General features: G+C 49.1%; 1 protein-coding gene across 1 annotated transcript in view; it reads left to right on the forward strand.

The window, feature by feature from the left end:
• The window catches only part of LOC143288303 (SH2B adapter protein 1-like), a 22,767-nt gene that overhangs the window by 5,403 nt on the left and 4,864 nt on the right, over positions 1-12,500 (forward strand). The window contains exons 2-5 of the mRNA XM_076596654.1: positions 2,107-2,336; positions 5,685-5,731; positions 8,122-8,307; positions 10,763-10,962. Coding sequence (XP_076452769.1) covers positions 2,107-2,336; positions 5,685-5,731; positions 8,122-8,307; positions 10,763-10,962 — 663 coding nt within the window. The remainder of the gene's footprint in view (positions 1-2,106; positions 2,337-5,684; positions 5,732-8,121; positions 8,308-10,762; positions 10,963-12,500) is intronic.

Here is a 12,500-nt window from a genome sequence, read left to right on the forward strand (position 1 = left end):
CTGTCCATAGAAAGGTCTCATCTGTCTGTCTTTGTCAGGGTTCTGTCCATAGAAAGGTCTTATCTGTCTGTCTTTGTCAGTGTTCTGTCCATAGAAAGGCCTCATCTCTGTCTGTCTTTGTCAGTGTTCTGTCCATAGAAAGGTCTCATCTGTCTGTCTTTGTCAGTGTTCTGTCCATAGAAAGGTCTTATCTGTCTGTCTTTGTCAGTGTTCTGTCCATAGAAAGGCCTCATCTCTGTCTGTCTTTGTCAGTGTTCTGCCCATAGAAAGGCCTCATCTCTGTCTGTCTTTGTCAGTGTTCTGTCCATAGAAAGGTCTCATCTCTGTCTGTCTTTGTCAGTGTTCTGTCCATAGAAAGGTCTCATCTCTGTCTTTGTCGGTCTGTCCATACAAAGGTCTCATCTCTGTCTGTCTTTGTCAGGGTTCTGTCCATAGAAAGGTCTCATCTCTGTCTGTCTTTGTCGGTCTGTCCATACAAAGGTCTCATCTCTGTCTGTCTTTGTCAGGGTTCTGTCCATAGAAAGGTCTCATCTCTGTCTGTCTTTGTCAGTGTTCTGTCCATAGAAAGGTCTCATCTCTGTCTGTCTTTGTCAGTGTTCTGTCCATAGAAAGGTCTCATCTGTCTGTCTTTGTCAGTGTTCTGTCCATAGAAAGGTCTTATCTGTCTGTCTTTGTCAGTGTTCTGTCCATAGAAAGGTCTCATCTCTGTCTGTCTTTGTCAGTGTTCTGTCCATAGAAAGGTCTCATCTCTGTCTGTCTTTGTCAGTGTTCTGTCCATAGAAAGGTCTTATCTGTCTGTCTTTGTCAGTGTTCTGTCCATAGAAAGGTCTTATCTGTCTGTCTTTGTCAGTGTTCTGTCCATAGAAAGGTCTCATCTCTGTCTTTGTCAGTGTTCTGTCCATAGAAAGGTCTCATCTCTGTCTTTGTCAGTGTTCTGTCCATAGAAAGGTCTTATCTGTCTGTCTTTGTCAGTGTTCTGTCCATAGAAAGGCCTCATCTCTGTCTGTCTTTGTCAGTGTTCTGTCCATAGAAAGGTCTTATCTGTCTGTCTTTGTCAGTGTTCTGTCCATAGAAAGGTCTCATCTCTGTCTGTCTTTGTCAGTGTTCTGTCCATAGAAAGGTCTTATCTGTCTGTCTTTGTCAGTGTTCTGTCCATAGAAAGGCCTCTTCTCTGTCTGTCTTTGTCAGTGTTCTGTCCATAGAAAGGTCTTATCTGTCTGTCTTTGTCAGTGTTCTGTCCATAGAAAGGTCTCATCTCTGTCTGTCTTTGTCAGTGTTCTCATTTCATGTATACATGTCTCCTTCACTTTCATTAGTTTCAGTCGCAGCACACACACAAAAAATCACACACATGCCAAACACACACACACACACGCACACGCACACGCACACACACACATGTACACATCCAAATCCACACAGACGCATGTAAGTTCTGAAAGAGAGACACACACTCACACATGAACATTTGAATGCACATCACAAAGTAAAAGTGGACAGATGTCAAATTAGAGAGGAAAAGTCACACCCATGCACACCCCCCCCCCCAAACCCACACACACAAACACATAGACACCCCCCCCCCCTCCTGCGTCCCCCCCCCCCCACACACACACACACCGCCAGCACATACATGCAAGTTGACTGACTGACAGATTTTCATAAATGATATAGATCAGTGCTTGAATGAATATAATATTGTATACTATTGTAGACTTTGTACCCATCTTAATGGTAATCAGTGTGGAGTGGTTGATGTTCAACCCCCAGATCCATGTAGCTGTGACTGTGTGCAGTCCCTGAAGCCCAGGAACGGTCTGTTCTGCCTGCTGATCCATGTAGCTGTGACTGTGTGCAGTCCCTGAAGCCCAGGAACGGTCTGTTCTGCCTGCTGATCCATGTAGCTGTGACTGTGTGCAGTCCCTGAAGCCCAGGAACGGTCTGTTCTGCGTGCTGATCCATGTAGCTGTGACTGTGTGCAGTCCCTGAAGCCCAGGAACGGTCTGTTCTGCGTGCTGATCCATGTAGCTGTGACTGTGTGCAGTCCCTGAAGCCCAGGAACGGTCTGTTCTGCGTGCTGATCCATGTAGCTGTGACTGTGTGCAGTCCCTGAAGCCCAGGAACGGTCTGTTCTGCCTGCTGATCCACGAGGTGCGAGAAACCTCCGCCCTGGAGATGCCCGACAGAGAAAACACCTTGGTGCTGAAGGGGGAGGGTCCCGTGGAGTACGTCATCGAGGCGCCAGATGCTGCAGAACTCCGCCTGTGGCTGCACTCCATACGTCAGTGCATGGCCTCTGCAGGCGACTCCCTTTCCTCCGAAGAGTTGGCTGCCATGTAAGTCGCACGCAGGCACGTGAGTGTGTGTCACAGCAAGCTTTGTGCAGGCAGGGCAGTCTGGAAACGTCTTGGGGGAGAATGATAGAATCGCTTCCAGGGCCAGAGAACTGTGTGTGGGGGGGGGGATGAGAGAACCACTTCCAGGGCCAGAGAAATGTTGGGGGTGGGGGGTGGTGGTGAGAGAACCACTTCCAGGGCCAGAGAAATGTTGGGGGGGGGGGGGGGGGGGGGGAATGAGAGAACCACTTCCAGGGCCAGAGAAATGGGGAGGGGGGGGGATGAAAGAACCGCTTCCAGGGCCAGAGAAATGTGGGGGGGGGGGGGGGGGGGGATGAGAGAACCGCTTCCAGGGCCAGAGAAATGGGGGGGGGGGGGGGGGGGGGGAATGAGAGAACCGCTTCCAGGGCCAGAGAAATGGGGGTGGTGGTGAGAGAACCGCTTCCAGGGCCAGAGAAATGGGGGTGGTGGTGAGAGAACCGCTTCCAGGGCCAGAGAAATGGTGGGGGGGGGGGGGATGAGAGAACCGCTTCCAGGGCCAGAGAAATGTTGGAGGGGGGGGGAGTGAGAGAACCACTTCCAGGGCCAGAGAAATGTTGTGGGGGGGGCGGGGGTGTGTGTGTGTGAGAGAACCGCTTCCAGGGCCAGAGAAATGGTGGGGGGAGGGGGGGATGAGAGAACCACTTCCAGGGCCAGAGAAATGTTGGGGGGGGGGGGGGGGGGATGAGAGAACCGCTTCCAGGGCCAGAGAAATGTTGGGGGGTGGGGGGGGATGAGAGAACCACTTCCAGGGCCAGAGAAATGTTGGGGGGTGGGGGGGGATGAGAGAACCGCTTCCAGGGCCAGAGAAATGTTGGGGGGGGGGGGGGATGAGAGAACCACTTCCAGGGCCAGAGAAATGGGGGGGGGGGGGGATGAGAGAACCGCTTCCAGGGCCAGAGAAATGTTGGGGGGGGGGCGGGGGATGAGAGAACCGCTTCCAGGGCCAGAGAAATGTTGGGGGCGGGGGGAGGGATGAGAGAACCACTTCCAGGGCCAGAGAAATGGGGGGGGGGGGGGATGAGAGAACCACTTTCAGGGCCAGAGAAATGTTGGGGGCGGGGGGAGGGATGAGAGAACCGCTTCCAGGGCCAGAGAAAAGGGGGGGGGGGGATGAGAGAACCGCTTCCAGGGCCAGAGAAATGTTGGGGGGGGGGGGGGGGGATGAGAGAACCACTTCCAGGGCCAGAGAAATGGGGGGGGGGGGGGATGAGAGAACCACTTTCAGGGCCAGAGAAATGTTGGGGGCGGGGGGAGGGATGAGAGAACCGCTTCCAGGGCCAGAGAAAAGGGGGGGGGGATGAGAGAACCGCTTCCAGGGCCAGAGAAATGTTGGGGGCGGGGGGAGGGATGAGAGAACCGCTTCCAGGGCCAGATCTGGGGGGAAATAGATTTAGCCCTTTAGGGTCTGCAAAAGTCTTGGAATTTTGGTAAAGCGGTATTGGGATAAAAGAAAAGAAAATGTCCATCATATGTAACAGGTCTTTGACATTGGCAGTCAGTGAACGGGAAGAAGCGAAGCGACAGTCCACTCTGATCCTTGTGCTGAACTGTTTCTGATCACACAGTCCTGACTGCTGATCTGACCATGCTGTGAAGAAACACAGCCTGTTCAAACATACACTTGTTTGTGTGCATGGTATGTCATGCTGGAATGCTTATACATACGTGTATGTGTAATGTTTAGATTTTAAGCCCCTTCACTGCCGGAGATGAATAGACAGACAGTAGATCTGAAAGACAGGACAAGAATCAGTGAAGAAATTGTGACAAAGGACTGAGAGTTTGCATTGTATTCATGCTTGAATGGGGAGCCAGTGAAGGGAAGTGAGTAGGGGAGTGATGTGTTGACGTTTCTTTGCTTTGAGAGTCAGTTGTGCTGCAGAGTTTTGAACTTTTTGAAGTTTGTCAACATGATGATTTTATTCTAAAGTAAAAGCTGTGTCTCACAGGCGCATGATGATTTTTTTATTTTTAAGTAAAAGCTCTGTCTCACCAGCACCTGATGATTTTAAGTTTATTATAAAGCAAAATCTCTGTCCCATAGGCACCTGATGATTTTATTCTTAAGTAAGGTGTCCGATGATTTTATTATCAAGGCACTTAATTATTTCATAATGAAGGTAAATGTGGAGCCTCATGTGGAGTGATGGCCTAGAGGTAATGCGTCCGCCTAGGAAGCGAGAGAATCTGAGCGCGCTGGTTCAAATCACGGCTCAGCTGCCGATATTTTCTCCCCCTCCACTAGACCTTGAGTGGTGGTCTGGACGCTAGTCATTCAGATGAGATGATAAACCGAGGTCCCATGTGCAGCATGCACTTAGCGCACGTAAAAGAACCCATGGCAACAAAAGGGTTGTACCTCGCAAAATTCTGTAGAAAAATCCACTTCGATAGGAAAAAAAAATGCACGCAGGAAAAAACAAAAAAATGGGTGGCACTGTAGTGTAGCGACGTACTCAGAGCAGCCTGAATTTCACACAGAGGAATCTGCTGTGATAAAAAGAAATACAAATACAAATAAAGCTCTTTCCCACAGGCACCTACTCATTTTATAATAAAGTAAAGCTCTGTCTTTCAGGCGCCTGATGTCTGCCGGGCGTCTGATGATTTTATTCCGGGCGTCTGATGATTTTATTCTAAGGTAAAGCTGGTGTCTCACAGGCGTCTGATGATTTTATTCTAAGGCAAAGCTGGTGTCTCACAGGCGTCTGATGATTTTATTCTAAGGCAAAGCTGGTGTCTCACAGGCGTCTGATGATTTTATTCTAAGGCAAAGCTGGTGTCTCACAGGCGTCTGATGATTTTATTCTAAGGCAAAGCTGGTGTCTCACAGGCGTCTGATGATTTTATTCTAAGGTAAAGCTGGTGTCTGACAGGCGCCTGATGATTTTATTCTAAGTTAAAGCTGGTGTCTGACAGGCGCCTGATGATTTTATTCTAAAGTAAAGCTGGTGTCTCACAGGCGCCTGATGATTTTATTCTAAGTTAAAGCTGGTGTCTGACAGGCGTCTGATGATTTTATTCTAAGGTAAAGCTGGTGTCTCACAGGCGCCTGATGATTTTATTCTAAGTTAAAGCTGGTGTCTCACATGCGTCTGATGATTTTATTCTAAAGCAAAGCTGGTGTCTCACAGGCGTCTGATGATTTTATTCTAAAGTAAAGCTGGTGTCTGACAGGCACCTGATGATTTTATTCTAAAGCAAAGCTGGTGTCTCACAGGCGCCTGATGATTTTATTCTAAAGTAAAGCTGGTGTCTCACAGGCGTCTGATGATTTTATTCTAAAGTAAAGCTGGTGTCTCACAGGCGCCCAAGGTTACCGACTGCCCCATCCGGATCCATTGAACGAAAAGGTCAGCTGTTGTCTGTGTCATCGTTGTCTGTGTCTGTTGTCATTGTTTGTGTCATTGTTGTCTGTATGTTGTCATTGTTGTTTGTGTCATTGTTGTCTGTGTCTGTTGTCATTGTGTCATTGTTATCTGTATGTTGCCATTGTTGTTTGTGTCATTGTTGTCATTGTTGTCTGTTGCCATTGTTGTCTGTATCTTTGTTGTCATTGTTGTCTTTGTGTCGTTGTTGTCATTGTTTGTGTCATTGTTGTCTGTATGTTGTCATTGTTGTTTGTGTCATTGTTGTCTGTGTCTGTTGTCATTGTTTGTGTCATTGTTATCTGTATGTTGCCATTGTTGTTTGTGTCATTGTTGTCTGTTGTCATTGTTGTCTGTTGCCATTGTTGTCTGTATCTTTGTTGTCTTTGTGTCGTTGTTGTCATTGTTTGTCTCTGTGTGTCGTTGTTGTCATTGTTTGTCTGTGTCTCTGTTGTCTGTTTCATTGTTGTCATTGTTTGTTTCATTATTGTCTGTTGTCATTGTTATTGTTTGTTGTCATTGTTATTGTCTGTTGTCATTGTTGTCTGTTTCATTGTTGTCTGTTTCATTATTGTCTGTTGTCATTGTTATTGTCTGTTGTCATTGTTGTCTGTTTCGTTGTTGTCTGTTTCACTTTTGTCATTGTTGTCTGTTATCATTGTTGTCTGTTTCATTGTTATTTGTTGTCATTGTTGTCTGTTTTGTTGTTTTCTGTTATCATTGTTGTCTGTTTTGTTGTTTGTTGTCTTGTCATTGTTGTCTGTTTCGTTGTTGTCATTGGTGTTGTCTTTGTTATTGTTGTCCATGTCATTGGAGTTGTCTTTGTTATTGTTGTCCATGTCATTGGTGTTGTCTGTGTCATTGTTGTCCATGTCATTGGTGGTCTCTTTGTCATTGTTGTCCATGTCATTGGTGTTGTCTGTGTCATTGTTGTCCATGTCATTGGTGTTGTCTGTGTCATTGTTGTCCATGTCATTGGTGTTGTCTGTGTTATTGTTGTCCATGTCATTGGTGTTGTCTGTGTCATTGTTGTCCATGTCATGGGTGCTGTCTGCCATTGTTGTCCATGTCATTGGGGTTGTCTTTGTTATTAGTGTCCATGTCATGGGTGTTGTCTTTGTTATAGTTGTCCTTGTCGTTGTCTATGTTATTGGTGTCCATGTCATGGGTGTTGGCGGTGTCCTTGTTGTCCATGTCATGGGTGTTGTCTTTGTTATAGTTGTCCATGTCATTGTCTATGTTATTGTTGTCCATGTCATGGGTGTTGGCGGTGTCCTTGTTGTCCATGTCATTGTCTATGTTATTGGTGTCCGTGTCATGGGTGTTGGCGGTGTCCTTGTTGTCCATGTCATTGTCTATGTTATTGGTGTCCATGTCATGGGTGTTGGCGGTTGTCCTTGTTGTCCATGTCATTGTCTATGTTATTGTTGTCCATGTCATGGGTGTTGGCGGTGTCCTTGTTGTCCATGTCATTGTCTATGTTGTCCATGTCATGGGTGTTGGCCATGTCCTTGTTGTCCATGTCATGGGTGTTGGCAGTGTCTTTGTTGTCCATGTCATTGTCTATGTTATTGGTGTCCATGTCATGGGTGTTGGCTGTGTCCTTGTTGTCCATGTCATTGTCTATGTTATTGGTGTCCATGTCATGGGTGTTGGCGGTGTCCTTGTTGTCCATGTCATTGTCTATGTTATTGGTGTCCATGTCATGGGTGTTGGCGGTGTCCTTGTTGTCCATGTCATTGTCTATGTTATTGGTGTCCATGTCATGGGTGTTGGCGGTGTCCTTGTTGTCCATGTCATTGTCTATGTTATTGGTGTCCATGTCATGGGTGTTAGCGGTGTCTTTGTTGTCCATGTCATTGTCTATGTTATTGGTGTCCATGTCATGGGTGTTGGCGGTGTCCTTGTTGTCCATGTCATTGTCTATGTTATTGGTGTCCATGTCATGGGTGTTGGCGGTGTCCTTGCTGTCCATGTCATTGTCTATGTTATTGGTGTCCATGTCATGGGTGTTGGCTGTAGTATGGTGTAGTTGTTTGTATTGTTATTGTTATTATTGCTAGTTAATGCTTGCCTTCCTCAGGTTTCTCTTCTTCAGCACCAGGTAGGCAGCCTTGAGTTCATCAGCTCTGTGGTGGGCTTCCAGTTGTTTTGCTGTAATTGTTTCGTCCGAAGGTATGTGTGCATGCCTGCATGTGTGTGTGTGTGTGTGTGTGTGTGTGTGTAAACAGATGCCTTTGTTTCGGGTGATTTTTAGGTGTTGGGTTGCATATGTCCTTTGTTTAAGACCCCACACAAAGTTCTCTTTCGGAAGCTGACAGACACGACCAGAGTGTTTGCGATAGTGACGTGGTGTGTGGAACTGTGTGATGCAGAAAACCACCCACTGTCTGCCGGCCATCGCAGCTCCTCCCAGGGTAGTCTGGGTAATTCCAGTGCCGACCTGGCACCACGGCCTGCCCCTCGGCCCAGGAGCATGGTTCAGCCGACCGCCCTGTTGGCCTCCCACACCTCCAGCACCACTGACATGGCGGCAGGGCCACGTGGTGACACTGCTTCTGGTCAGCTTCCACCAGTCAATGAACCAGTGGATGGATTCAGTCTTATTTTGTTGGGGTTATAGATTAATGAACCAGTGGATGGATTCAGTCTTATTTTGTTGGGGTTATGGATTAATGAACCAGTGGATGGATTCAGTCTTATTTTGTTGGGGTTATAGATTAATGAACCAGTGGATGAAGGATTCAGTCTTATTTTGTTGGGGTTATAGATTAATGAACCAGTGGATGGATTCAGTCTTATTTTGTTGGGGTTATAGATTAATGAACCAGTGGATGGATTCAGTCTTATTTTGTTGGGGTTATGGATTAATGAACCAGTGGATGGATTCAGTCTTATTTTGTTGGGGTTATAGATTAATGAACCAGTGGATGGATTCAGTCTTATTTTGTTGGGGTTATAGATTAATGAACCAGTGGATGAAGGATTCAGTCTTATTTTGTTGGGGTTATAGATTAATGAACCAGTGGATGGATTCAGTCTTATTTTGTTGGGGTTATAGATTAATGAACCAGTGGATGAAGGATTCAGTCTTATTTTGTTGGGGTTATAGATTAATGAACCAGTGGATGGATTCAGTCTTATTTTGTTGGGGTTATAGATTAATGAACCAGTGGATGAAGGATTCAGTCTTATTTTGTGTACAAAACAGTACACCACAACATGACATGACAGAATACAACATGACATGACAGTGTGGTGACTGACTGGTGCGGTGACTGGCTGACTGACTGGTGCCGTGACTGACTGACTGGAGCGGTGACTGACTGACTGGTGCACTGACTGTCTGACTGGTGCGGTGACTGACTGACTGGGACTGACTGACTGGTGCGGTGACTGACTGACTGGTGCGGTGACTGACTGACTGGAGCGGTGACTGACTGACTGACTGGTGCGGTGACTGACTGACTGGTGCACTGACTGACTGACTGGTGCACTGACTGACTGACTGGTGCGGTGACTGACTGACTGGAGCGGTGACTGACTGACTGACTGGTGCGGTGACTGACTGACTGGTGCGGTGACTGACTGACTGGTGCACTGACTGACTGACTGGAGCGGTGACTGACTGACTGGTGCGGTGACTGACTGACTGACTGGTGCACTGACTACTGACTGACTGGTGCACTGACTACTGACTGACTGGAGCGGTGACTGACTGACTGGCTGGAGCGGTGACTGACTGACTGGCTGGAGCGGTGACTGACTGACTGGCTGGAGCGGTGACTGACTGACTGGTGCACTGACTGACTGACTGGAGCGGTGACTGACTGACTGGTGCACTGACTGTCTGACTGGAGCGGTGACTGACTGACTGGAGCGGTGACTGACTGACTGACTGGTGCACTGACTACTGACTGACTGACTGGTGCGGTGACTGCTGACTGACCGACTGGTGCGGTGACTGACTGACTGGTGCACTGACTGTCTGACTGGAGCGGTGACTGACTGGTGCACTGACTGACTGACTGGTGCACTGACTACTGACTGACTGGTGCCGTGACTGACTGACTGGAGCGGTGACTGACTGACTGACTGGAGCGGTGACTGACTGACTGGTGCACTGACTGACTGACTGGTGCACTGACTGACTGACTGGTGCACTGACTACTGACTGACTGGTGCACTGACTACTGACTGACTGGTGCACTGACTGACAGTGTATGGTGACTGGTGCAGTGACTGACTGACTGACTGGTGCACTGACTAACTGGTGCACTGACTGACTGGTGCACTGACTGACTGACTGACTGGTGCACTGACTACTGACTGACTGGTGCGGTGACTGACTGACTGGTGCACTGACTGACAGTGTATGGTGACTGGTGCGATGACTCACTGACTCGTGCACTGACTGACTGGTGCACTGACTGACTGACTGACTGGTGCACTGACTACTGACTGACTGGTGCGATGACTGACTGACTGGTGCACTGACTGACTGACTGACTGGTGCACTGACTACTGACTGACTGGTGCGGTGACTGACTGACTGACTGACTGGTGACTGACTGACAGTGTATGGTGACTGGTGCGATGACTCACTGACTCGTGCACTGACTGACTGGTGCACTGACTGACTGACTGACTGGTGCACTGACTGACAGTGTATGGTGACTGGTGCGATGACTGACTGACTGGTGCACTGACTGACTGACTGACTGGTGCACTGACTGACTGACTGACTGGTGCACTGACTGACAGTGTATGGTGACTGGTGCACTGACTGACTGACTGGTGACTGACTGACTGACTGGTGCACTGACTGACTGACTGACTGACTGGTGCACTGACTGACTGACTGACTGGTGCACTGACTGACAGTGTATGGTGACTGGTGCACTGACTGACTGACTGGTGCACTGACTGACTGACTGACTGGTGCAGTGACTGACTGACAGTGTATGGTGACTGGTGCAGTGACTGACGTATGTGGTGACTGGCTGTGTGTGTCAGACCAGGACGGGGGAGGGGAGGGGTCTGTGGACTGCCGGCTGAAGGAGTACCCCTGGTTCCATGGCACCCTGTCGCGGGCGGACGCGGCCCAGCTGGTCCTGCAGCAGGGACCCTCGGGGCATGGAGTCTTCCTGGTCCGCAAGAGTGAGACCCGCACCGGGGAGTACGTGCTCACCTTCAACTTCCAGGGTCGGGCCAAGGTCAGTGGCTGCCGTGGTCACCGTTACCACCCAGGAGGTTGTCTGGCGTATTTGAGGGGGGAGGGGAGGGAGGTTGGCAGATGGGGGTTGTTTGAATAAGTGTGCTTTCTTGTTTTTTGTTTTTTGTACAGGTCTGGTGCTAATGCGTCCGTCTACAGTGTTAGTGTCCACAGGTTCAAGTCTCATATACACACCAGGATTTTCTTTTTCAAGTAGTGGTTTAGATGCTAGAGTCGCTAGACCAAGGTTCGGTGTGCAGCATGCGGATGGCACATGTGAAGGTGCCCACGGCAATAAAAGGGTTCGTCCCTGGTGAAATTGTGTTTCAAAATCCACATTGATACTGTAGTTAGTGATTCACTGGCAGACAGAAAAACGAAGAAGTAATAAAAGGGGGTTGTGCTGCACTGTGGCATCTCTCTCTCCGTGGGGAGAGCTGTCCACATTTCTCTCTCCGTGGGGAGGGCAGTCCACATTTCTCTCTCCGTGGGGAGGGCAGTCCACATTTCTCTCTCCGTGGGGAGAGCTGTCCACATCTCTCTCTCCGTGGGGAGAGCTGTCCACATTTCTCTCTCCGTGGGGAGGGCAGTCCACATCTCTCTCTCCGTGGGGAGAGCTGTCCACATTTCTCTCTCCGTGGGGAGGGCAGTCCACATCTCTCTCTCCGTGGGGAGAGCAGTCCACATTTCTCTCTCCGTGGGGAGGGCAGTCCACATCTCTCTCTCCGTGGGGAGAGCAGTCCACATCTCTCTCTCCGTGGGGAGGGCAGTCCACATCTCTCTCTCCGTGGGGAGGGCAGTCCACATCTCTCTCTCCGTGGGGAGAGCAGTCCACATTTCTCTCTCCGTGGGGAGGGCAGTCCACATTTCTCTCTCCGTGGGGAGGGCAGTCCACATCTCTCTCTCCGTGGGGAGAGCAGTCCACATTTCTCTCTCCATGGGGAGAGCAGTCCACATTTCTCTCTCCATGGGGAGAGCAGTCCACATTTCTCTCTCCATGGGGAGAGCAGTCAATCCACATTTCTCTCTCCATGGGGAGAGCAGTCCACATTTCTCTCTCCTTGGGGAGGGCAGTCCACATTTCTCTCTCCATGGGGAGAGCAGTCCACATTTCTCTCTCCATGGGGAGAGCAGTCAGTCCACATTTCTCTCCATGGGGAGAGCAGTCCACATTTCTCTCTCCATGGGGAGAGCAGTCAGTCCACATTTCTCTCCATGGGGAGAGCAGTCAGTCCACATTTCTCTCTCCTTGGGAAGAACAGTCCACATTTCTCTCTCCATAGGAAGAACAGTCCACATTTCTCTCTCCTTGGGAAGAACAGTCCACATTTCTCTCTCCTTGGGAAGAGCAGTCCACATTTCTCTCTCCTTGGGAAGAACAGTCCACATTTCTCTCTCCTTGGGAAGAACAGTCCACATTTCTCTCTCCTTGGGAAGAACAGTCCACATTTCTCTCTCCTTGGGAAGAACAGTCCACATTTCTCTCTCCTTGGGAAGAACAGTCCACATTTCTCTCTCCATGGGGAGAGCAGTCCACAT

The sequence above is a fragment of the Babylonia areolata genome, chromosome 12 (assembly GCF_041734735.1).
Source record: "Babylonia areolata isolate BAREFJ2019XMU chromosome 12, ASM4173473v1, whole genome shotgun sequence".
NCBI lineage: Eukaryota > Metazoa > Mollusca > Gastropoda > Neogastropoda > Buccinidae > Babylonia > Babylonia areolata.